A 20,227-nucleotide genomic window follows, 5' to 3' on the forward strand; every position below is an offset into this window, starting at 1 on the left:
TGGTTTTTTTTCTATTTTTAACTTTTACTTGTATGTTTATTTTTAACTTTACTTCCAAACTTAATGATCATAATGGAAGGCTAGTAGGACAAAGCATTGTTTTAGTTGGTTTTCTCATGAAGATTCAGGAAGAAGATAACTTGGCAATTAGATTAAATGTATTAAAACACTCAATCCAAGATCCAGACTAGCATTATTGTGTTGTATTGGGCTTAAGTTACTTATGTTCTTTCAGGTGCTTTGCATGCACTTATGTCCAAGGCTATCTGTGTATTAACCCTGATTCAGCAGCCCAAAGAAGATAAGCATGCAATTATCCTTCCAACATCTACTGAGAGCAAGACCTAATCATGCCAAAACCAACCTTTACTAAACAGATGACACATAAAAATTAAGACCTTAGTTATATCAGGACTAATAGTTATATTAAGAAATATCAGTTATATGAAGGAATTTATTTTCTCAATCTCCTTGCTCACTAATGCTTAACTTAGTGATCACAGCAAATACAATCTAGTCTTTAACCATATTATTACAACACTTCAAAGTTAGACCACATGCTGATGTTCTGTAGGACAGATGTTGTGGCTGTTCTTGTGCAATGTGTGTGTGTGTGTGTGTGTGTGTGTGTATATATATATATATTTTTTTTTTTTTTTTTGAGACAGAGTCTCACTTTGTCACCCAGGCTGGAGTGCAGTGGTGCAATCTCACTGCAACCTCTGCCTCCCAGGTTAAAGTGATTGTACCACCTCAGGCTCCTGAGTAGCTGGGACTACAGGCACGCACCACCACACCAGACTAATTTTTGAATTTTTAGTAGAGATGGGGTTTCGCCTAGTACAATATTTTTATGTTCAGCATATCACAGGGCCATCCCTTGACACATTGGTTAATCAGTGGTTCTCAACTGTGGCTGTTTAAAACCACTTGGGAGCTTTTGGTTTTGTTTTTGTGTTTTAAGATGGCGTCTCACTCTGCTGCCCAGGCTTGAGTGCTGCGGCGCGATCTGGGCTCACTGCAACTTCCACCTCTCAGGTTCAAGTGATTTTCCTGCCTCAGCCTCCCGAGTAGCTGGGATTATAGGCACAAGCCACTATGCCCAGCTAATTTTTTTGTATTTTTAGTAGAGACAGGGTTTCACTATGTTGGCTGGGCTGGTTTTGAACTCCTGACCTCAAGTGATCCACCTGCCTCAGGCTCCCAAAGTGCTACGATTACAGGCATGAGCCATCGCACTCAGCCACTTTTGGTTTTTAATTAAATACTTACGTATAGTCCCCATTCCAACACACTGAATTGAACTCTGAGATGAAGCTTGAATATCATTATTTTTTTTTCTAAAGGTGTGGCCAGGGTTGCGAACTATTGTGTTGAATGAATAATTCGTTCCTTAACATTTCAGTTAAAAGGGTTCTACTGATTAAAGAGTTTGAAAGCTACTTAGAAAATATTCAAGTAAAAAGATTTATGAACAAAAATCTACTGTGCATTGCTGTTGACAATAATGAGAAATAAACGTCTAACAGCATGAGATTTATGAATGGGAATACAGCAATTTAAAATAATATAGATGTATCATACCAACACTTTTAACAGAAATGAGATCATAGCTATACTGAGATATACACGTTAAAAAACCAGAAGACAAGAAAATTTGAATAGTGATTATTACTGAGTGGTAAAACTATGAGATTTCTTTTTTTCTCATCTTTATTTTCTAACATTTTCATGTCATTAATACTTAAAACTACACACTGACACATTTTAAAAGGTATAAAAATATTCTTACTTTTACACCTAATCTAAATCTTCTTTCACATCCACAGGATTCCTTTGGTTGGTGTTTTTTCTGTGGTAATACCATCCACTAGGGAAAGCACTTGATGACTTGCAATGGTTAATTTTTTATGTCAACTTGGCTAGGCTATGGTGCCCAGCTGTCTGCTGAAACACTAGTCTAGATGTTGCTGTGAAGGTATTCTGTAGGTGTGATTAATATTTATAATCAGCTGACTGTAAGGAAAGCAGATTACTCTCCATAATGTGGGAGAGTCCCATTCATTCAGTTGAAGGTCTTGAAAGCAAAAAACAGGCTTCGTAGAAAAGAAGGAATTCTGCCTTAAGGCTGTAACAGAAATCCTGCCTAAGTTTCCAGCCTGCTCTACAGATTTCATACTCAAGACTGCAACAACAATTCTTACCTGAATTTCCAGCCTGCCAACTTGTCCCACAGATTTCAATCTTCCCACCCCCTACCTTAGCCAATCTTTTAAAGTAAATCTGTCCACACCTCTATTACTCTCTCTCCCTCCTGCCACACCCTATTCCCTCTCTCACTGTCTCTCTATGTAAGTACAGTTGACCCTTGAACAACGCAGGCTGGAACTGCAGCAAGTCCATTTATATGCGTATTCTTTTCAATGAATACAGTCGGCCCTCCATATTGTAGATTCTATATGTGCAACCAAATGCGAATCAAAAATATGGTACTTGAGGAATGCAAAACCCAAGTATACAGAAGGCTGACTTTTTGTATGAGGGTTCTGCAGGGCTGACTGCAGGACTTGACCAGTGCAGATTTCGGTGTCCACAGGCAATACTGGAACTAATCCCCTGAGAATACTGAGGGACGAATTATATATATGTATTATTTCTGTTTCTCTAGAGAACCCTGACCAATACATGACTGAAATCCACTATCAATCAAAACCTAACCACCCCCATCTCCATTTACCCACTTCAGCATCTTTGATTCTACTAGGGACTCAGTAGAAGGGATGAAGGAAATCCCATAGCCTTCTATTTTCAACTACACTTTATGGGGCAGAAGGCTGGGGTACTACAGCTGCCTTACCATAGGTTTTTGGAATGGAGCCTTCCTCTTGCTGAAGGTCTTCCAGCCAAACTGCAAGCACAGTGGAATCTGCATTCCAGAGCAAGTCGTTTACCTAGTAGGGAAAAAGATCTGTCATTGGCCTTCAGTTACACATTTACTTCCAAGTTTTTCTAATAGCTGTATTCCCTCTCTCAAATCAAATAATCCCACTACATGAGCTCATTCCTAGCTGTAAATTACTAACCTACAGAGGCATTAAACAAATCTGTAAAATTTGTGTCATTATGTAGAGGCCTTAAAAAAAAGAAATACATTATGCTTAAAGCTTAAAAGAGACTAAAGAAACAACCAAACACAAGGTGACATTTTTAGACAATCAGAGAAATCTGAATATGGACTGGCTGTAAGACAACACTGAGGTAAGATATAATGGAATTATGGCTATTTAAAGAAAAATGTACTTAACTGTTAGAAATAAATATTGAAAATATGATTTCTGGAATTAAAACTCCAGGAAATAAAAATATATGTTAGTATGTGTATATATAAACCAAAGAGTAGTGGATAGATCAAAATAGTTTTGCAAAATGTTGGTGTCTACTGAAAGTAAACAATAGTTACATGAGAGTTCATTAAACTCAGCTCTCAACTTAAGATGTTTAAAATTTTACAGAGATAACATTTGATGTGTTCTCACTTCAGCAAGGATCTTAATAGTATACAAACCACTTAAGATTTAAATGTTATAAATGAAAATCATCTTCATTACTGGAAAAATTATGCTTTTGTCAAAATTAACAGTAAAATTAGCATTTTTATTTCCTATTTCTGTTTTATCTAGGTTGGGGAGAAATGTTTTCTTACTTGCACAATCTCCTTGGAAAGACAATTTCTCTTTTATTAAAAATCAGTTCTAAGAAGCTACCATTTTTATGACTATTTACTCTAAAGCGTCTATTTATATATCCATATCAAACATAAATCCCCTCTATAGCTATGGAAAGTCCTCTACATTTGAGGGCAAAATAAACTCAGGCACTTACCTTAACCTCATCTTTCAGGAAGGGAAGTGTAAAGTGTCCATGAAGGAGTCCATTTTTCTCAAAAAACACAATATCCTGCTGGTTGGGTTTATCTTGTGTAGATGCAATCAAACTGCCTGAGGGTCTTAAAGCAAACTTGGAGTGTTACAACATCCAAAGCTCATCTAACTAGCTTAAGAATATATAAAATTCAGAAAAGAGATTTTTTTTTCAGCAAACATGAATGAATGAATTAATGAATTAATGAATGAGTATCTTTATCCAAGGAAGTTTTAAATCCCATGTATCCCTTGTCTTTCAGCAAGTGGTTCATTCCCTTGTGGGACAGTACTTGCACAGGGGAAAGAGTGCCTTTTCCTATTTTACACGAAGGCTCCATTTACCCACAAAGCCTTATATACTTACACTGTATTTGGATGACTTTAAAAATAATAAGTTATCTAAACCCTTCCAGGTATAATGTCCTAAAAATCAAAATCTATTTCTCTTTCAATTATATGATTTCAGCAAATATTTATGCTCAGGAAGTTATTTTTTAAGACTTCTCCATCTGTTGAAAACATCTTAATTGCCTCATGTTATTCACATTTGTCTCTAGAGTTTTAATTCAAATACATTTCTCTTCTGCTCTATCATACAATACCACTCAGATACTGGTGGGAAACAAGAAGTCTGCATATAACAGATAGCGGTGAAACAGAGGAAATACATCTATTTAAAATCAGGCAGCCACATATGACAGGCAAATTGTGACCTGCACAAGGGTACTGGGCCAAGGAGAATGGAAGAAAGAGGAGGTCTACATCCAGCCTGCATGTTCCTTAGTAAGCAGATCCTCCACTGTGGGAATTTGTGCCAAGGAAGGAAGCTCTTTCCCTAATATCCACAAAAGTTCCATTTGCCCATAAAGCCTTGCAAACTAGGCCTTCTCTTCTAAACCATTTTCTGCTCTTTACAGTGGCTTCATATACACTCTGCCTTAAAATCAGAACCTTTTAAGAATTAGGAATGCAAAATATATGGGGCCTTGGAATGATGAAATTTGTGAAGAAGCCTAAAATCTACGATTCAAGTTAAATTCAGACTTCAGAGAGCAAAACAAAAAGAAGAAATAAAGGTAGATTCAGGCTCACAAACAAAGAAGTGTAAAAATCATTTTGTGTTACACAAACATCTATATCATCAGTATCAATGGGCACCACCACCTCTACCCTGGTTCCAAGAATTTCTCTAAGAATTCTTCTCCCACTCACTTCCAAGCCAGGGCTGGTCCCAGTCCTGCCACAGGCTCACTGGTTGACTGCAAAGCAAACTCTCGGTTCCACACTCTGACCTTCCGAGCCCCTGTGCGGGAATGGAGTCAAACAGACACGCACTTACAACATTATGATAAAACTTGTCTATTCAGAATTTTTCAAATACCTTCCTTACAAGTAAAAACTGCCACAGTTTTACATAGCCAATTAGATTAATCTCATTAAAAAATGTGTGTCCACCAGGTAGGAGGATGGACCAATGGCCTCAAAGGACTCTTCTAATTCTTAACTCTACACTCATTTCACATTTAAAGCAGCAGATCCTTACCTCATATGTATAATTTATACCCTATTCAAAGCAAAAGAAAGAAAATTTTCCTGAAGTTTAATAAGATAAATTTTTTTATACTGTTGTTTAACTGCAATATATTTCCATACCTGTTTCTGGGCAAACAACACTCACAGCAAAAAACTGTCCATCCCCACGCCAGGTAACTCGTGGTCTGTGGTCATCCCAGGGCAAAGCAGACTCAAGCTAAAGAGGGAAAGAAATACCAATATTACTAAGGGACCTTAAGTGTCCCAGAATCAAACAAGCCTCAGACCACTAAATATAGATCTCTTACACAAGGTTTAAGCTACTTTGAAAGCCTGCCTCATTGTTGTTTTGAAATAAAATCTATGCTTTAAAAAGAATCTCAGAAGTTATTTGTCTACTAAAAAAAAAGCAGCAACTACCATTTGAGTGCCTACCCTGTGCTGACGCTGCAGTAGCTGTCTCATGTATGTCATCACCTGCACATCTCAGCCCTTGTAAGGAGACATTTGATGCTGACTTTACAGAGAATACTGAGGCTCAGAAATGTTAGGAAACTTCCCTGCCAAGGTGTCACAGCTTCTAAATGTTATGAGGATAATGTAATCTGTACTTTTCTAACAGAGATACATACTGCCCGTGGGGGTACTTGACAGTATGCTGGAAGGTAAATATGGCACATCTTCCTGGGGGTATTTTTCAATTCACATTTTTTAAAAATGTTCATATTGTATAAATTAAAATAAAACATAAGAGTTTAAAGGCATTTAATGTGGCACAGACACTACCTCCCCAGGTGCCCCAAGACTTTGCAAGATTCTCGTGTCCACACGCCTCTGCATTCAGGGTCTGCCTATATTAGAAAATTAAAAAGTCCTTCCTGAGTCATCAAGACATCATTATATGGTCTTTAGAATTTTCTAATCCAGAAGTAAGGAAAACAAAGAGTTTTATCCAAAAGAAAAAGAAAAATATCTAATATATACATATATGGGAAAAGTATGAGAACATCCACATGAATGAAGGATGGCAGCTCTCTCTGGGGAGCAAAGGGACAGGATATACAAGGGGTTTCCTTCGTCTGTGATGTTTTATTTTTTAAACTGGGTGATGAATATTGCTTATAATTATTTGCTACCATGATAATAAATAACAAAGCAACTTGGCAATAACAAGAAAAAAAAGGATCTTTCCAGAGGGACCCATTTCCTGAGGGCTCTAGGCAGTTTTACAAAAACAGAAGAGAATTGTTCATTACTGGCATCTAAGCAGACACCAAAGAGTTCCTGGTGAGTGGCAAACTTACATTTGTTCCAGTCAAGGCTCTTTATCCATCAAGCCAAACTTACTGTTTCCATCTGAAAAGCTGCTTGTCTGCCTTCTGATCCATGGAACTGTGTCTCCTTCCTGCCCCATCCAATAGTGATGAACTTACCTAGAGAACAATTGATTCAGAACATGCAAGACAACCAATAAGCTGCATGAAATGAAACAAAAACAGTTTCACTACTATCTTCATGAAGTTAGTCATTGGCAATTACTCAGGTCCTCTAAGACTTCTCAATAAATTGACCAGCAGTCAATATTTGAGAAACCTATGTTTCAGGCTGGGTGTGGTGGCTCATGCCTATAGTCCCAACACTTTGGGAGGCTGAGGCAGGAGGATCACTTGAGTCCAGGAGTTCAAGACCAGCCTTGGTAACATAGGGAGACCCCCTCTCTACAAAAAATACACAAAATTAGCTGGACATGATGGCACACTCCTGTGGTTCCGTCTACTCAGGAGGCTGAAGTAGGAGGATCACTTGAACTCAGGAGTTCAAGGCTACAGTGAGCCATAATTGCACCATTGCACTCTAGCCTGGACAACACAGCGAGACCCCCATCTCAAAACAAACAAACAATCATACAAGAAAACCCTGTTTCATGTTATATGCAGCAGTGATTTTGAAGAATTTGAAATGCCCTTCCTTATTTCAGAAAGCATTTTACTGCCATCTTTTATATTCCAAGTTTCTTTGATGACACAAGTCAGCGATCTCACTCTTACCTTATAATTAAGAAGAATGAAACATGAAGAGTCTACAAAATATGTCGGGAACACAAAACCCCAGGACAAGAACTGGGAATAAAACTCTGATTGCAAGCTCCTCACCTCACTGGTGAGAGAGGGGACTGCAGATCACAAAATAGCTCCTCACATAGACTGAGAGATTGAGACCCTCCCTATCTTCTGGCTTTCAGGCTGACTGCTGTTCTTTCTAGATCATAACCCTTCTCTCAAATAAACAATAAAGGCAGAGTTGCTGAAACAACATAACCCCCCTGTTCCTGGAGGTAGGATCCATCTGTAAGAGGTACAATAAAGATGGTCCTGAAAGCATCACCCAATGCAGGACTCAATACTTCCCTCCTGACATGGATTCTGATTCTGATGCAGCAGGGCTGTTTGAAATTCCTATAAATTATAGGTCCATATGATCATTTCCTGTCTGCTCATATCCAAGCACTAGAGTGCCTCAAAGCATACCTTGCTGCTGCATACAAATGGTAGTGCCTATCCCGGTGCAAACCTCCAGGCCTCTATCTGCAAGTTTCCACAGGAAGATTAAGGACCAAGGAAGGAAGAAAGAGAACTTCTCCAACGGAAGACAAGAAATGATGCGGTTATAGCAGGGATTTGCAAAACTGCAGCCTACAGCTGCTTTTACAAATGCTTACCGGAACACAGCCACGCTTATGTATTGTATATAACTTTCATACCTCAACATTAGAATTGAGCAGTTGCAACACAGATCACATAGCCCAGAAAGCTGAACATATTTCTGACCTAGCCCTTTTCAGAACAAGTTGACTGACCCCAGGATAGAGGAAAAATATTCATCACTCCACAGGATGATTTTGTTTTTGTACTGAGAAACACATTTCTGAGACCTAAAGCCTTAACTTGGACTACGTTTCCTTTGATGTACTGCATAGGATTAATCGTTGCGAAAAGTCTGTGGGAAACACCAGGCCCAGAGCACTTTCCCATCCCAAAGTGTACTGTGTGCTGGTTACTCTCTCTCTCTCTGACTGTCCTCAAAGCTGGATGCCCCAGAGTTCCACCCTGGATTCCAGACTCTTCCTGTGCAGCATCTGCTCCCTGAGCAAGTCCATCTGTTCCCAAAATTGTCAGAATTTCACACATACCCCTCACTCTCAGTCCATAGCTCTGGCCTCTCTCAAGCGTCAGCCTTATATTTGCCTACTCCACATGGTAATCCCATATGGTCCTTCAACAAATCCAAAACAGACCTCACCACCCACCCTTACAGACCAGCACTTCCCCATCTTCCCTCTCGGTTACTGGCACCTTTATTCGCCTCACCTGAGGTTCTGGCTGGAGTCCTGCACAACTTTTTCTTATTCACCTCACATATGCAAAGCCTATTTATTTCACCTACTAAATCAGTATTTCTCAAACTGGCCTAGGGCAGAAGGGGAACCATATACATATATTCTAAAAAAGTTTTTTAGATAATTCTAAAAAATGTACTCCCATCCTCATTGAGAATCAACTTTTTCCTGAATCATTCCTGCTTCTAGCCCCACACAAACCTTCCTTCTCTCTCATCTGGAATCCTGCAGCAACCTCCTACCTGATCACCTGCCTCTAGTCTCTTCCCTCTCCATGCACAAAAACAACAATAATATGCCATCAAGAGCCATCTTTCCACTAGATAAATCTCTTTAAACCTCTTATCCTCAAAACCTTTAATGTCTGATCAACTATAACTCAATGTCCAAATTCCCTGCTATAACCTCAATCCAATCTGTCCCATTTATTTCATTCTACACTCACATCCTGCCACTTTGGCAATGCTGAATTACTCACAGTTCCCTGAGTGACCCACAATGTTTCTATCAAATAACCTTCCCTTGAAACAGACACATGCACTTGCTTGGAGTACTCCCCAACCCTTGTCCCTCATCCATCCAACACCAATTCAGCTGAGACTTAGCTCAAGTCAGCCTCCTTAGGGAAATCATCCCTCTCCAGTTACTGGTTTCCTTCCCTTATGCTACCCTAATACCTACACATCATGTTATTACTCTGCTGATGCCACCATGCCCAGCTAATTTTTAAATTTTTGGTAGACACTGGGTCTCCCTATGTTGTCTAGACTAGTATTGAACTCCTGGGCTCAAGCAATCCTCCTGCCTCATCCTCCAAAAGAGCTGGGATTATAGGCATAAGCCACTGTGCTAAGTCCTCAAAAATTATTTCTGAAAAAATACATTATTTTTAAATAAATGGGTAGTTTTCTAAATGATTTTTCAGAGTTGATGGAGCACGAAGGCAGGAAGTTAGACCTTAGCAGAAGCTGGAATATCTTCTTCCCTCATCCCTCTTCAATCAGGCCAGTAATTTGGTGACTTCAAGAGGGCCACAGCTTATACTTAACAAGCATCTCTCTTCTCCTGCACTCCCCTTCAATACTTTAGGAACTCTAAAGTTAGCCAATCAACATTCATAACAGAAAATCTAAGTCAGATGAACATGCAGAGGAACAGCCTTAATGCCCAGATGACCTTGGCTAGGTTTTAGCAAGAAAATAATCTGATGGTTCCCATGGAAATGCAGATTGGATCTAATCAGTACGAACAAAAACCAACCTTCTATTCCATATCTCTTATTTTCTTTACGCTAAAACTCTATCCCAAAAATATTACCTTTATACAAACTTGCACAGTTCCTTTCACTGAAAGCCCAGCCTAAGACTTTCCTAGGGTGTGGGTAATAAATATCTTCGTGACCTTAAACATTGATTTATATTTTCCAGATTACTGATAAAGCCAACACTCAGACCTGGAGAGGCACCAGGAGGCCTTTTAAGATTTGGAATAGGCTGAAGGAACTGGAATAATAGACAATTAATAGCTTGGGGTTTAATCTTCACAGTTCTTTGGCCTAATGACATAGCTATTAATTAGTGTACAAGCAAATGGTCACAAATGGGAAGAAACATAGGTCATAAAATGTTGCAAACAAAGCTATACTCACTTTCACCAAAATCATCCTGGTGGATTTGCTGCTCCATGATTGGTTCAAAATCTTTTGTCATCATAATCAGGGTCTGTTGACCTTGGAGAAACACAAAAAATGATTTTGTTTTCAGGTAACAAATCTGTCATTCCGTAAGTACCAATGGCACTGTAAGCTAAGGAGCTGAGGTTAGTCTGAACAGAGTTGATAGAATTCATCCAAAATGCTTTGACTTAAAAAAAACAGCAACAACAACAATAACAACAACAAAACCCAAAATGCTTTGCCTAGATAAGCCACCTGGTGCTTATGCTCAGCTATTAATGTGTATACAGTTGAATATAAAAGTCCATAAAGCCTTCCTCTACTAACTTCAACACTCCTTGTCACCAAGATACTTGTAAATATATAGGTCATCAATGGAACTGGTTTACTAAATTCAAGGGGAAAAACAGGAACAGAACCCAGGAAGGGCTTTGAGAATGTGTTCATACAGCAACTCTTAGAATAAGTTAAAATACCTATTGCTGACATTTTTTTTTTTTTTTTTTTTTTTTGAGATGGAGTCTCGCTCTGTTGCCAGGCTGGAGTGCAGTGGCATGATCTTGGCTCACTGCAACCTCTGCCTCCCAGGTTCAAATGATTCTCCTGCCTTGGCCTCCTGAGTAGCTGGGACTACAGGCATGTGCCACCACGCCCAGCTAATTGTTGTATTTTTGATAGAGACAGGTTTCACCATGTTGGCCAGGATGGTCTCGATATCTTGACCTTGCGATCCGCCTACCTCGGCCTCCCAAAGTGCTAAGATTACAGGCATGAGCCACTGTGCCCGGCCTACTGCTGACATTTTTAACTCTAACTGGGGACTTAATAGCTTCCCCAAGCTTTGTGACTTTGTTTCACACTCCTGAAGACTGAAAAAGTCACATGAAATAACTTTTTATAATGATAGACTAAGAGGCAAAATTTCAGTCACACAAAAAAATTTTATTCTACATTATAATATTGCTACTATACTGGTTCAAGGAAATTTTTTGAAATTCAAGCATCCCCAAACTGATGAAGCCTGTATGACATTTGGAATAATGTTTTAGAAAAGCCAGTTAGAGGCCAGGCGCAGTGGCTCACACCTGTAATCCCAGCACTTTAGGAGGTCAAGTCGGGTGGATCACGAGGTCAAGAGATCGAGACCATCCTGGCCAACATGGTGAAACCCTGTCTCTACTAAAAATACAAAAATTTGCTGAGTGTGGTGGCACATGCCTGTAGTCCCAGCTATTCGGAAGGCTAAGGCAGGAGAATCGATTGAACCCAGGAGGCAGAGGTTGCAGTGAGCTGAGATCGCGCCTCTGCACTCCAGCCTGGTGACAGAGCAAGACTGTCTCAAAACAAACAAACAAACAAAACAAGCCAGTTAGGCACCAGTAACAGGCTTACCTGTGGCAAGAAGCACCAGCTCTTGGTCAGGACTCCAACTCATGACAGAGATACCACTGGATACACTCCCAACACAATCCAGCTGAGACAGAGAAAATTGAAAAGAGAGACTCAAAACACTAATGTCTCAGTAAAAACTGACTGCAATTTCAATCAAAACAATTTTAAAAAAACATAGAAAGAAAGGAAATCAGTGTATGGAAGAGATATCTGCACTGTCATGTCTGTTGCAGCTCTGTTCACAATAGCCAAGATTTGGAGGCAACCTAAGCATCCACCAACAGATGACTGGATAAATAAACTGTGGTACTATACACAATGGAGTACTATCCAGGCATAAAAAGGAATTAGATCCTGTCATTTGCCACAACATGGATGCAATTGGAGATGATTACGTTAAGTGAAATAAACCAGGCACGAAAAGACAAACATCACATTCTCACTTATTTGTGGACCCTCAAAATCAAAACAATTGAACTCATGGACACAGAGAGCACAGAGATGGTTCCCAGAGGCTGGGAAGGATAGTGATGGGCTGAGGGAAGTTGGGATGGTTGACAGGTACAAAAACCAAGAAACCAGAAAGAATAAATAAGATCTACTATTTGATAGCACAACAAGGTGACTATAGTCAATAATAACTGTACATTTAAAAATAACTAAAAGACTGTAATTGGATTGTTTATAACACAAAGAATAAATGCTTGATGGGATGGATATCCCATTCTCCATGGTATTTTGCATTGCATCCCTGTATTAAAACATCTCAGGTAGCCCATAAATACATAAATAAATATATAAATATATACATATATATATACAAATACACACCTACTATGTACCCATAAAAATTAAAAATTTAAATTTAAAAATTAAAACAAGAACTTATTCAACAAATATTTCTTCAGTAATGCATATCAAGAGAACAGACCTGTTATTAGGCACAGGGATTAGAAATAACTATCTCTTTCTTCCCAGAACTGTCTCATGAGGGAGATAAAAGGTCATTCCACAGAGGATGAAAGCAGTAACAATAAGCTCTGGAAAGCAAAGTGTGTTTCAGCACAGGGAATGACAAGTGACCCAGAGTCCAGAAAAGGTTTTTTTGAAGTGTTCAAAGAGCGGTAATAAGGACAGAAAATAGAGACCAGGAGGAAAAACATGGTGTAGAGGCACAAAGCCAAAAAAAAAGAGCAGTTAAAAGTCAGCTGCAAGTAAAAACACAAGGTATATGTACACATAGGAACAATTTGGGGATGAGGCTAAAAAGGAATTTGGGGAACAGAGAGTAAAAGGGCTTATAAGGCACAGTGAGGATCATGGACTCTATCTTCCAGACAATTGAGAAGCTATGAAAGGACAGGATCAGCACCATTAAATGAAGATAAATAGACTGCAAGAACTCAAGGAAACAATGCTACAAAATGTTTTGAAAGTAAAAACATCTATCTTTTAAATACAAGAAAAACCAATTAAGCTGTGCATGACAGGTTTGATATTTCCCACCAAGAACTGAGAGTAAGGTTTATTATTGTACTAAATGGAATGGTTAAGAGTAAAGGTGCCAGATTTAGGCTGCTAGGGTCAAACCCCATTTGATTACTGTGTGACCTAGGCCTAATTACTTAAGCACTCTGTGCCTCAATTGCCTCTCCTGAAAAATAGGAAACAATAATCTACCTCACAAGGTCATAATGAAGATTAAATAAATTTGTAGGAAAAGCACTTTAAACAGTGCCAGGTACACTGTAAACATTTAATAAATGTAATCTGCTATTATTATCCTACTATCAGTAGTACTTTAACTTCTGTGACATGATCAATGTTAAGGAGATCACAACTAATGAAGTAATCAAAGAAGATTTAAAGAATCAGACAAGTGTAATTTAAAACCCTTGCTGTTAAGAAGGTGAGGATAGAAATCCAAAAACTCAATTATACACTAGAGTAGAGAAAGAGAAGCAATTGGTTGAAGTCTGTCTCTCCTGGCAGTCATAAATATGCAGATAATGAAAATGTATTACTTCAGTCCCCAGAGTTCAGGGACTCTAAAGTTAGCCAATCAACATTCATAACAGAAAAATCTAAGTCAGATAAACATTCAAAGACTTCCTAAATTAAGAAACAAAGGTTGCAACTCAGGATGAGAGTCTGTTAAGAGGTGATCCTATACCACACCACAATCGCCAGTTTTAACTTTTAAAAAAAAAACTATTCTCATTTGGAATGTTCTAATTTTTCTGATTAATAGATGCAGCAGATAAAACTGAGTTATAGAAGAATCTTATAATACAGCGAAAGTCATGTTAACAATTTTTTTTTTTTTTTGAGACAGAGTCTCACTCTGTTAGCAGGCGCCAGGCTGGAGTTCAGTGGCACAATCTCGGCTCACTGCAACCTCCGCCTCCCAGGTTCAAGCAATTCTCTGGCCTCCGCCTCCCTAGTAGCTGGGACTACAGGCACACGCCACCACACCCAGAAAATTTTTGTATTTTGAGTAGAGACGGGGTTTCACCATGTTGGCCAGGATGGTCTCGATCTCTTGACCTGGTGATCCACCTGCCTCGGCCTCCCAAAGTGCTGGGATTATAGGCTTGAGCCACCGTACCTGGCCGAACAATTTTTTAAATAAAGAAATATATAATGCAAAGACTAATTTGCAAAAGTGTAAATGGTATGGCTACTGATTTGAAAACTTCCACAAATAGCAAGTACCCTATTTGAGGATGCTTGTGACTGCCTAGTCGCTGGATTCTTCCTCTTACCTGTTGTGTGCTGAGACTGCAGAGTATGACGTCTCCAGAGGCTGTGGCCACACACACAGACTCCTGATCCAGCAAGTCCTGAATGCCAACAATGCGGCCACTTCCATCCTCTGGGAGAAAGCCTTCTGCCACCAAAGAAACTTCATTTTTCACCTTTCGCCAAAGTAAACACAGAAGTGAACTAACCCAGTCCCAGTCTACTTTCAAGAATAATTGATAACATTTCCAGAAATAAAATCCTTTTTAATGCTTCTTTTATCAAATAAAAGCTTTCAAAGATGTTTTTTTCTAGATGAAAATCCAAACTTTCATTTGAGAAATATTACCACTCTTATCTTTAACAAGAAAAATAGGTAATATGACCTTTTTGCCAAACACACACAAAAATAAAAAAAATAAGCCTGGTCTCTTTAAAAATGTGTAGTAAGACATGATGTTAATAATTATGTTTTTCTAAGATTTCTATAGTATGGGGAAAAGGCACTAAAGAATGTAACTGCCTAAAATGTATTAGTAGAATATAATCAAAGGACCATACCCAAAACCAGCCTACAGAGGTTTTAAAAGTACATATGGTTAGCAGCCATCACTAAAGACTCTGATTTAGTTGACATGAGATATGGGCTCAAGCTTTTAGAAAGCTCCACCAGCAACTTGCATGTTCATTCCCAATTGAAAACCACTATTATAAACAGAATTTGCATGACAAAAAGGGTAAAAAGTAGGGTACCCACTCAAGAAGTAAGGTCAGTTTTTCTGACTTCAGTTAAAATCGTAGCAGAGTTAAAACTGGGTTACTATTTAAGCTATGTCTAACATGACATATACATGAAGCAAACAGAATGTTTATTTAGGAGAATATAGATTCATGAGAGGTATGAAATTCACAAAGACTATGTGGGGAAAGAAATTTGGAGGAAGACAAGTCAAGGGTCATATCCATGTGCTAGCAATCTCCATCACTAACTTACTTCTCTTGAGACAGGGTCTACTTCTATCAGTCCATGTTCTGAGCCAATGAGCACTGTTTCCTGTTCAGTTCGGAGAGAGAAGCACTGAGGTTTCCCTGGACCTTGAATATCCCTGATCTCCAGGGTCTGAAATAACTTCAGATTTCGCATGATGAAGAGCTTCTCACGACACAAGTACCACTCACTACCCTTGATGAACCATTAATCCCTAAGAGAGAAAGAAATAGCTTAATAGTGATAAATGGCCATACTTATTTAAGTGAAATGATTCAGCAGGTGAAGAAGTGGTAGTTAGAATCAGAATAACAAAAAAACAAAACAAAACAAAACTTATCTCTCTGAGTACACACCCATGTATGGATTATAGCAGCAACCTGACCCACTCTATATAGTTATGGTCTACAAATTAAGAATTCTGAAAGCTATTTTATGTTCTCACTCTTTATTTTGTTTTATTTATTTATTTACTTATTTATTTTTTTTTTTTTTTGAGACGGAGTTTCTCTCTTGTTACCCAGGCTGGAGGGCAATGGCTCAATCTCTTCTGGGTTCAGGCAATTCTCCTGCCTCAGCCTCCTGAGTAGCTGGGACTACAGGCACGCACCACCATGCCCAGCTAATTTTTGTATTTTTGGTAGAGACGGGGTTTCACCTTGTTGACCAGGATGGTCTCGATCTCTTGACCCTGTGATCCACCCGTCTCGGCCTCCCAAAGTGCTGGGATTATAGGCGTGAGCCACCATGCCTGGTCATTCTCACTCTTTAAAAGAGGCAACTTTTAGAATGTTTTCTTCAAAAAAGATGCAATATCAGTTATTCCTTTGAGGAAGTTGAAAGAACAAATGAATGGGGAAACATTTTATTTTTGCATATTAGGGACATCTTTGTAAAATCCTAAGGAAAAACAAAAGGGTATCCCATTGATTAGCACTATTTGAAAATCCATGTTTATATACTGGCAGTTGAAGAGAATCTGAAATGACTTTAATACTCACCAGGTCTATTAATTTATAAACTGACTTTATACATTCATAAAAAAATTGAAATCAAAGATAGAAAAGCATTTACTGTTCTAAGGGGGAAAGAGGAAATACTGAGACATGACAACAATTTACTTCAAAATGATGACCAACGTTTCAAGGAGCTTGATGACCTGACATAACTACCAGTAACTTTGTTCTTCTGGCCAGGCTTTTCCTAGCACAATACAAAACATGAGAAAAGAGTGCTAAACAGGACATCTACTGTGGTCTGGAAAAATAGGACTTGCTTAAATGCATAACCTTCCCTAAGTAGGAAAAAAAAATGTTAGTGTGCTATTTATATTCAGATCCCTTTAAGGTTCATGACTGTAAGTCCTAACTTATGTTAGGAGTAGCAATTACAAGGACCACACTGGCCTTTATTGTCACTTTAACCCAAGGAGAATTCTCTCATCTTGGCACCCCACACATGTATGACATACAAAGAATAAAAATGAATCAATCCTAATAGTACACAGAAGATGATGTCAAATATAATAGGAACTATATAATATATAATCTGGGATAAGAGGAAGGCAAGATCATATATGATGGAAGTGAGGAAGACAAGGCAGACAATGATTTTAGTAAGTTTTGGTGACCTTTTTTTCAAGGGTTTAAAATATAATTTTAATAAAGTATATATAAAGTATAGATGAAAAGGGGAAATATGAAATCTGGCAAAAGTCTTTTGGCTTTCTTACAAATGGTATCCTTATAATTCCCCAAATATCAGAGGATGAAATATTTTTCATTTTATCCTCTGATAAAAAATAAAATGATTGCAATTCAATTTTATTTCCTATGATACTTTATGTATCAGAGTCACTTGCACATTCTGGTCTGCTGTCATCTGGCCCATCACTTTCCTTACCCCAGTCTTTCATAGATGTTCCCATTATGAATTCATCACACAGGATCGTCTCACCTGGGCCCTCTTCTGATTGGTTTTTGGTTTCTTCCTGCTTGAAGTAGTCTCATTTGTACTTTCACCCATTCCTCTCAAAACACTGATGAAATCTTTCTCGGAAACAGTTGATATCAACTTAACACACTTTCTAATAGAGCTTTCAGCTTCTTCAACCTTTTCATTAACGTTCTTTTGTTGTTTCTGAACGGCACTATATAATTGCACCACACCCCTTGTTGCAATTCTCTGAAGATTTCCATCTCTCTGTTTTGGACAACATCGGGATTCACTCTGCACATCGTTTCCCACTCCAGCCTCTTACCCAGTTGTTTTATTTTCTCTAGTCTTTCTTGCTTTAACTTTTCTTTTTCCAGTTTATTTTTGACCAGAATAGTAGGTTTACTTTCAGGAGTTTGCTTGTTGAGGACTTTAGCCATGGCATCTGCCCAGCCCGTATTAGTCCCAACACTTGATTCTCAACATTTTCATTTTCTTTGTCACAGGGCTCAGCATCACCCTCATTGTCAGCTTCTATTGTTTCATCATCAGAATAAAAGTGATCCTTTTCTGATCCACAGCTTCCTATAGAACCTTCACTATCGGAAATGTCCGTGACCTTGCCTTCCAGTACCAATGCTACGGTTCCAGTTACCATTTTCATCTTCTTCTCTGGGGTCTTTATCAGATTTTCCTCCGCACTCTCACCTGAGTCCGGAACGGCGGCTGCCATTTTTCCATTCCGGAAGTTTTTACGTCACCTGACAGTTGCGTCTGGTGGCAAACAGAGGAACTTCTGCCTTGCTGACATTTATATTCAAGAACTTCTAGAAATTACTTGAAAACTCTATCATATCATGCAGTCTTTTTTTTTTTTGAAACGGAGTTTTGCTCATGTTGCCAAAGCTGGAGTGCAATGGCGCGATCTCAGCTCACCGCAACTTCCGCTTCCCGCGTTTGAACGATTCTCCCGCCTCAGCCTCCGAGTAGCCGAGATTACAAGCGCCCGCCACCATGCCCAGCTAATTTTTGTATTTTTGGTAGAGACAAGGTTTCACCATGTTGGCCAGGCTGTTCTTGAACTCCTAACCTCAGTGATCCACCTGTCTCTGCCTTCCAAAGTGCTGGGATTACAAGCCTGAGCCACTGTGCCTGGCCGCGTTTTTCATCTTTAAATATCATAAAAATGCCTCAAAACTAGTTTCTCTGAAATTTCACACCCATCACTCGTATTCCCTTATCTTCTTAGAGGAAGACTTGCCTCCACTTTCTTCCAGGCTAGGAAAGGAATATCCTCCATATTGCCCCAGGACCTAGGCTTATTGGTACTCTGTTTGACATCTGCAACCTCCAACTTCCCTGCCTCCATTGATTCAATTTTTCTCAGTCCTTAAATGTGCTAAAGATCTCTCCATACCAAAGGTCAATCGTGGAGTCTCTCTTAATTTTCTGACAACTCCTTCATTTTCTTCCCTTGCTCCTTCAACTATCCACCTCTTGGCTAGACATCATACGTATGATTACATGTACCACGGAGATCACAAATATGCTGATAAGGCCTAAATACCCCTAGCTCTCACTAAAATAGCCCAAACTGAACACTAAACCCACATTTTCAACCTCCTGATAGAATCACAAGCATGTCTCACATACACATCAAATAGGACCTGGAAAGCAAAGAACTTGCTATTCTTCCACCAAATGACAGTTCCCACTATTTGGGGACAGGGCATTTCTACTCTCTGTTCCCAAGCTGAAAAACTGTCTTTGCTGCCTTTCTGCTTACTCTTCATATTGATCTATTCATTGATTAGCGCCGTGGCTGTCGATACACAGTTGAATTCTTTACGATCCGGTTTGTGGCCTACATCCAACACTGAGTTACATGCTAAGTGCTGGGATCTGAATATTACTCAGACAGCCACCGTCTCCACGGAGACCATCGTTAACGGGAAAGAAAGCCATGCAAAACACCAAGTTAGATAGAGAAGCACAGGGGACACCACCTCCACGAAAAAGTCGCAGCCGCGAGAACGGACCAGCACCACAGTAGCCGAACCTCTATTAATCGCCGCCTTCCACTGTGGGTTGATGCTCTCGCTTTCAACGTTATTATTCACCCCCTGCATGAAAGCTGGAGTCTCGGTTAAGTGCAGCTGGAGGCGCAGAAGGCATCCCCGGGCTTTCGCGCCTCCCAGCTCCCCCGATGGAACAGGTGGCAAGACTGCAAAAAGGATTTAAGGCTCTAGGAGAGAGGTGGTGCACCCCGCACTTCACTCCCCGGCCCGCAGCAGTCAGAGGAGCCTCCGGGTCTCCTTCACCAGAACACCGCTGGCGGAGGGGTCCAATACGTGTCTCTACCCTGGATGGACCGCTCACCTAAAGACCCCCAAACAAAGGTGCATCCGGCCTCGCCTCCCCAGCCACGCGCAGCCGGCTACCCAGAGTCCGCTCCGAATTGCGCACGCGCCTCTGTCCGCGGTTCCCACTCTCTCACGAAGCGCTCTAGGTCTCCGGGGTGGAGGCGGCCTCCGTGAGTAAAGGCTGCAGTACTGCAGGGAGGCCAGCGGCGCAGGGGTCGCGTCAACAGGGCGGGCCCAGTTCGCGGCGCGCGAGTGACGTCACCACAGGCGAAGGGAACG

General features: G+C 39.7%; 1 protein-coding gene and 1 pseudogene across 7 annotated transcripts in view; both read right to left on the minus strand.

Annotated features, from left to right (window-relative positions):
* Positions 1-20,158, minus strand: part of ELP1 (elongator acetyltransferase complex subunit 1) — a 60,539-nt gene extending 40,381 nt beyond the window's left edge. For 2 of the 7 annotated variants that reach the window (XM_078373975.1, XM_035254104.3), the window contains exons 1-10: positions 20,027-20,158; positions 15,657-15,864; positions 14,686-14,838; positions 11,921-12,002; positions 10,502-10,582; positions 6,804-6,889; positions 5,577-5,673; positions 5,136-5,226; positions 3,883-4,006; positions 2,858-2,951 (exon numbers count right to left, since the gene is read on the minus strand). In XM_078373975.1, coding sequence (XP_078230101.1) covers positions 2,858-2,951; positions 3,883-4,006; positions 5,136-5,226; positions 5,577-5,673; positions 6,804-6,889; positions 10,502-10,582; positions 11,921-12,002; positions 14,686-14,838; positions 15,657-15,806 — 958 coding nt within the window. In that variant the 5' untranslated portion in view covers positions 15,807-15,864; positions 20,027-20,158. Of the gene's footprint in view, positions 1-2,857; positions 2,952-3,882; positions 4,007-5,135; positions 5,227-5,576; positions 5,674-6,803; positions 6,890-10,501; positions 10,583-11,920; positions 12,003-14,685; positions 14,839-15,656; positions 15,865-17,606 lie in introns of all 7 variants that reach the window. The other 5 variants (XM_078373969.1, XM_035254091.3, XM_078373965.1 and 2 more) reach the window with 4 other exon arrangements.
* On the minus strand, positions 15,876-18,329 carry LOC103794371 (RRP15-like protein pseudogene; annotated as a pseudogene).
* Positions 20,159-20,227: the final 69 nt, after the last annotated feature.

Source organism: Callithrix jacchus, chromosome 1 (genome assembly GCF_049354715.1).
Source record: "Callithrix jacchus isolate 240 chromosome 1, calJac240_pri, whole genome shotgun sequence".
Lineage (NCBI taxonomy): Eukaryota > Metazoa > Chordata > Mammalia > Primates > Cebidae > Callithrix > Callithrix jacchus.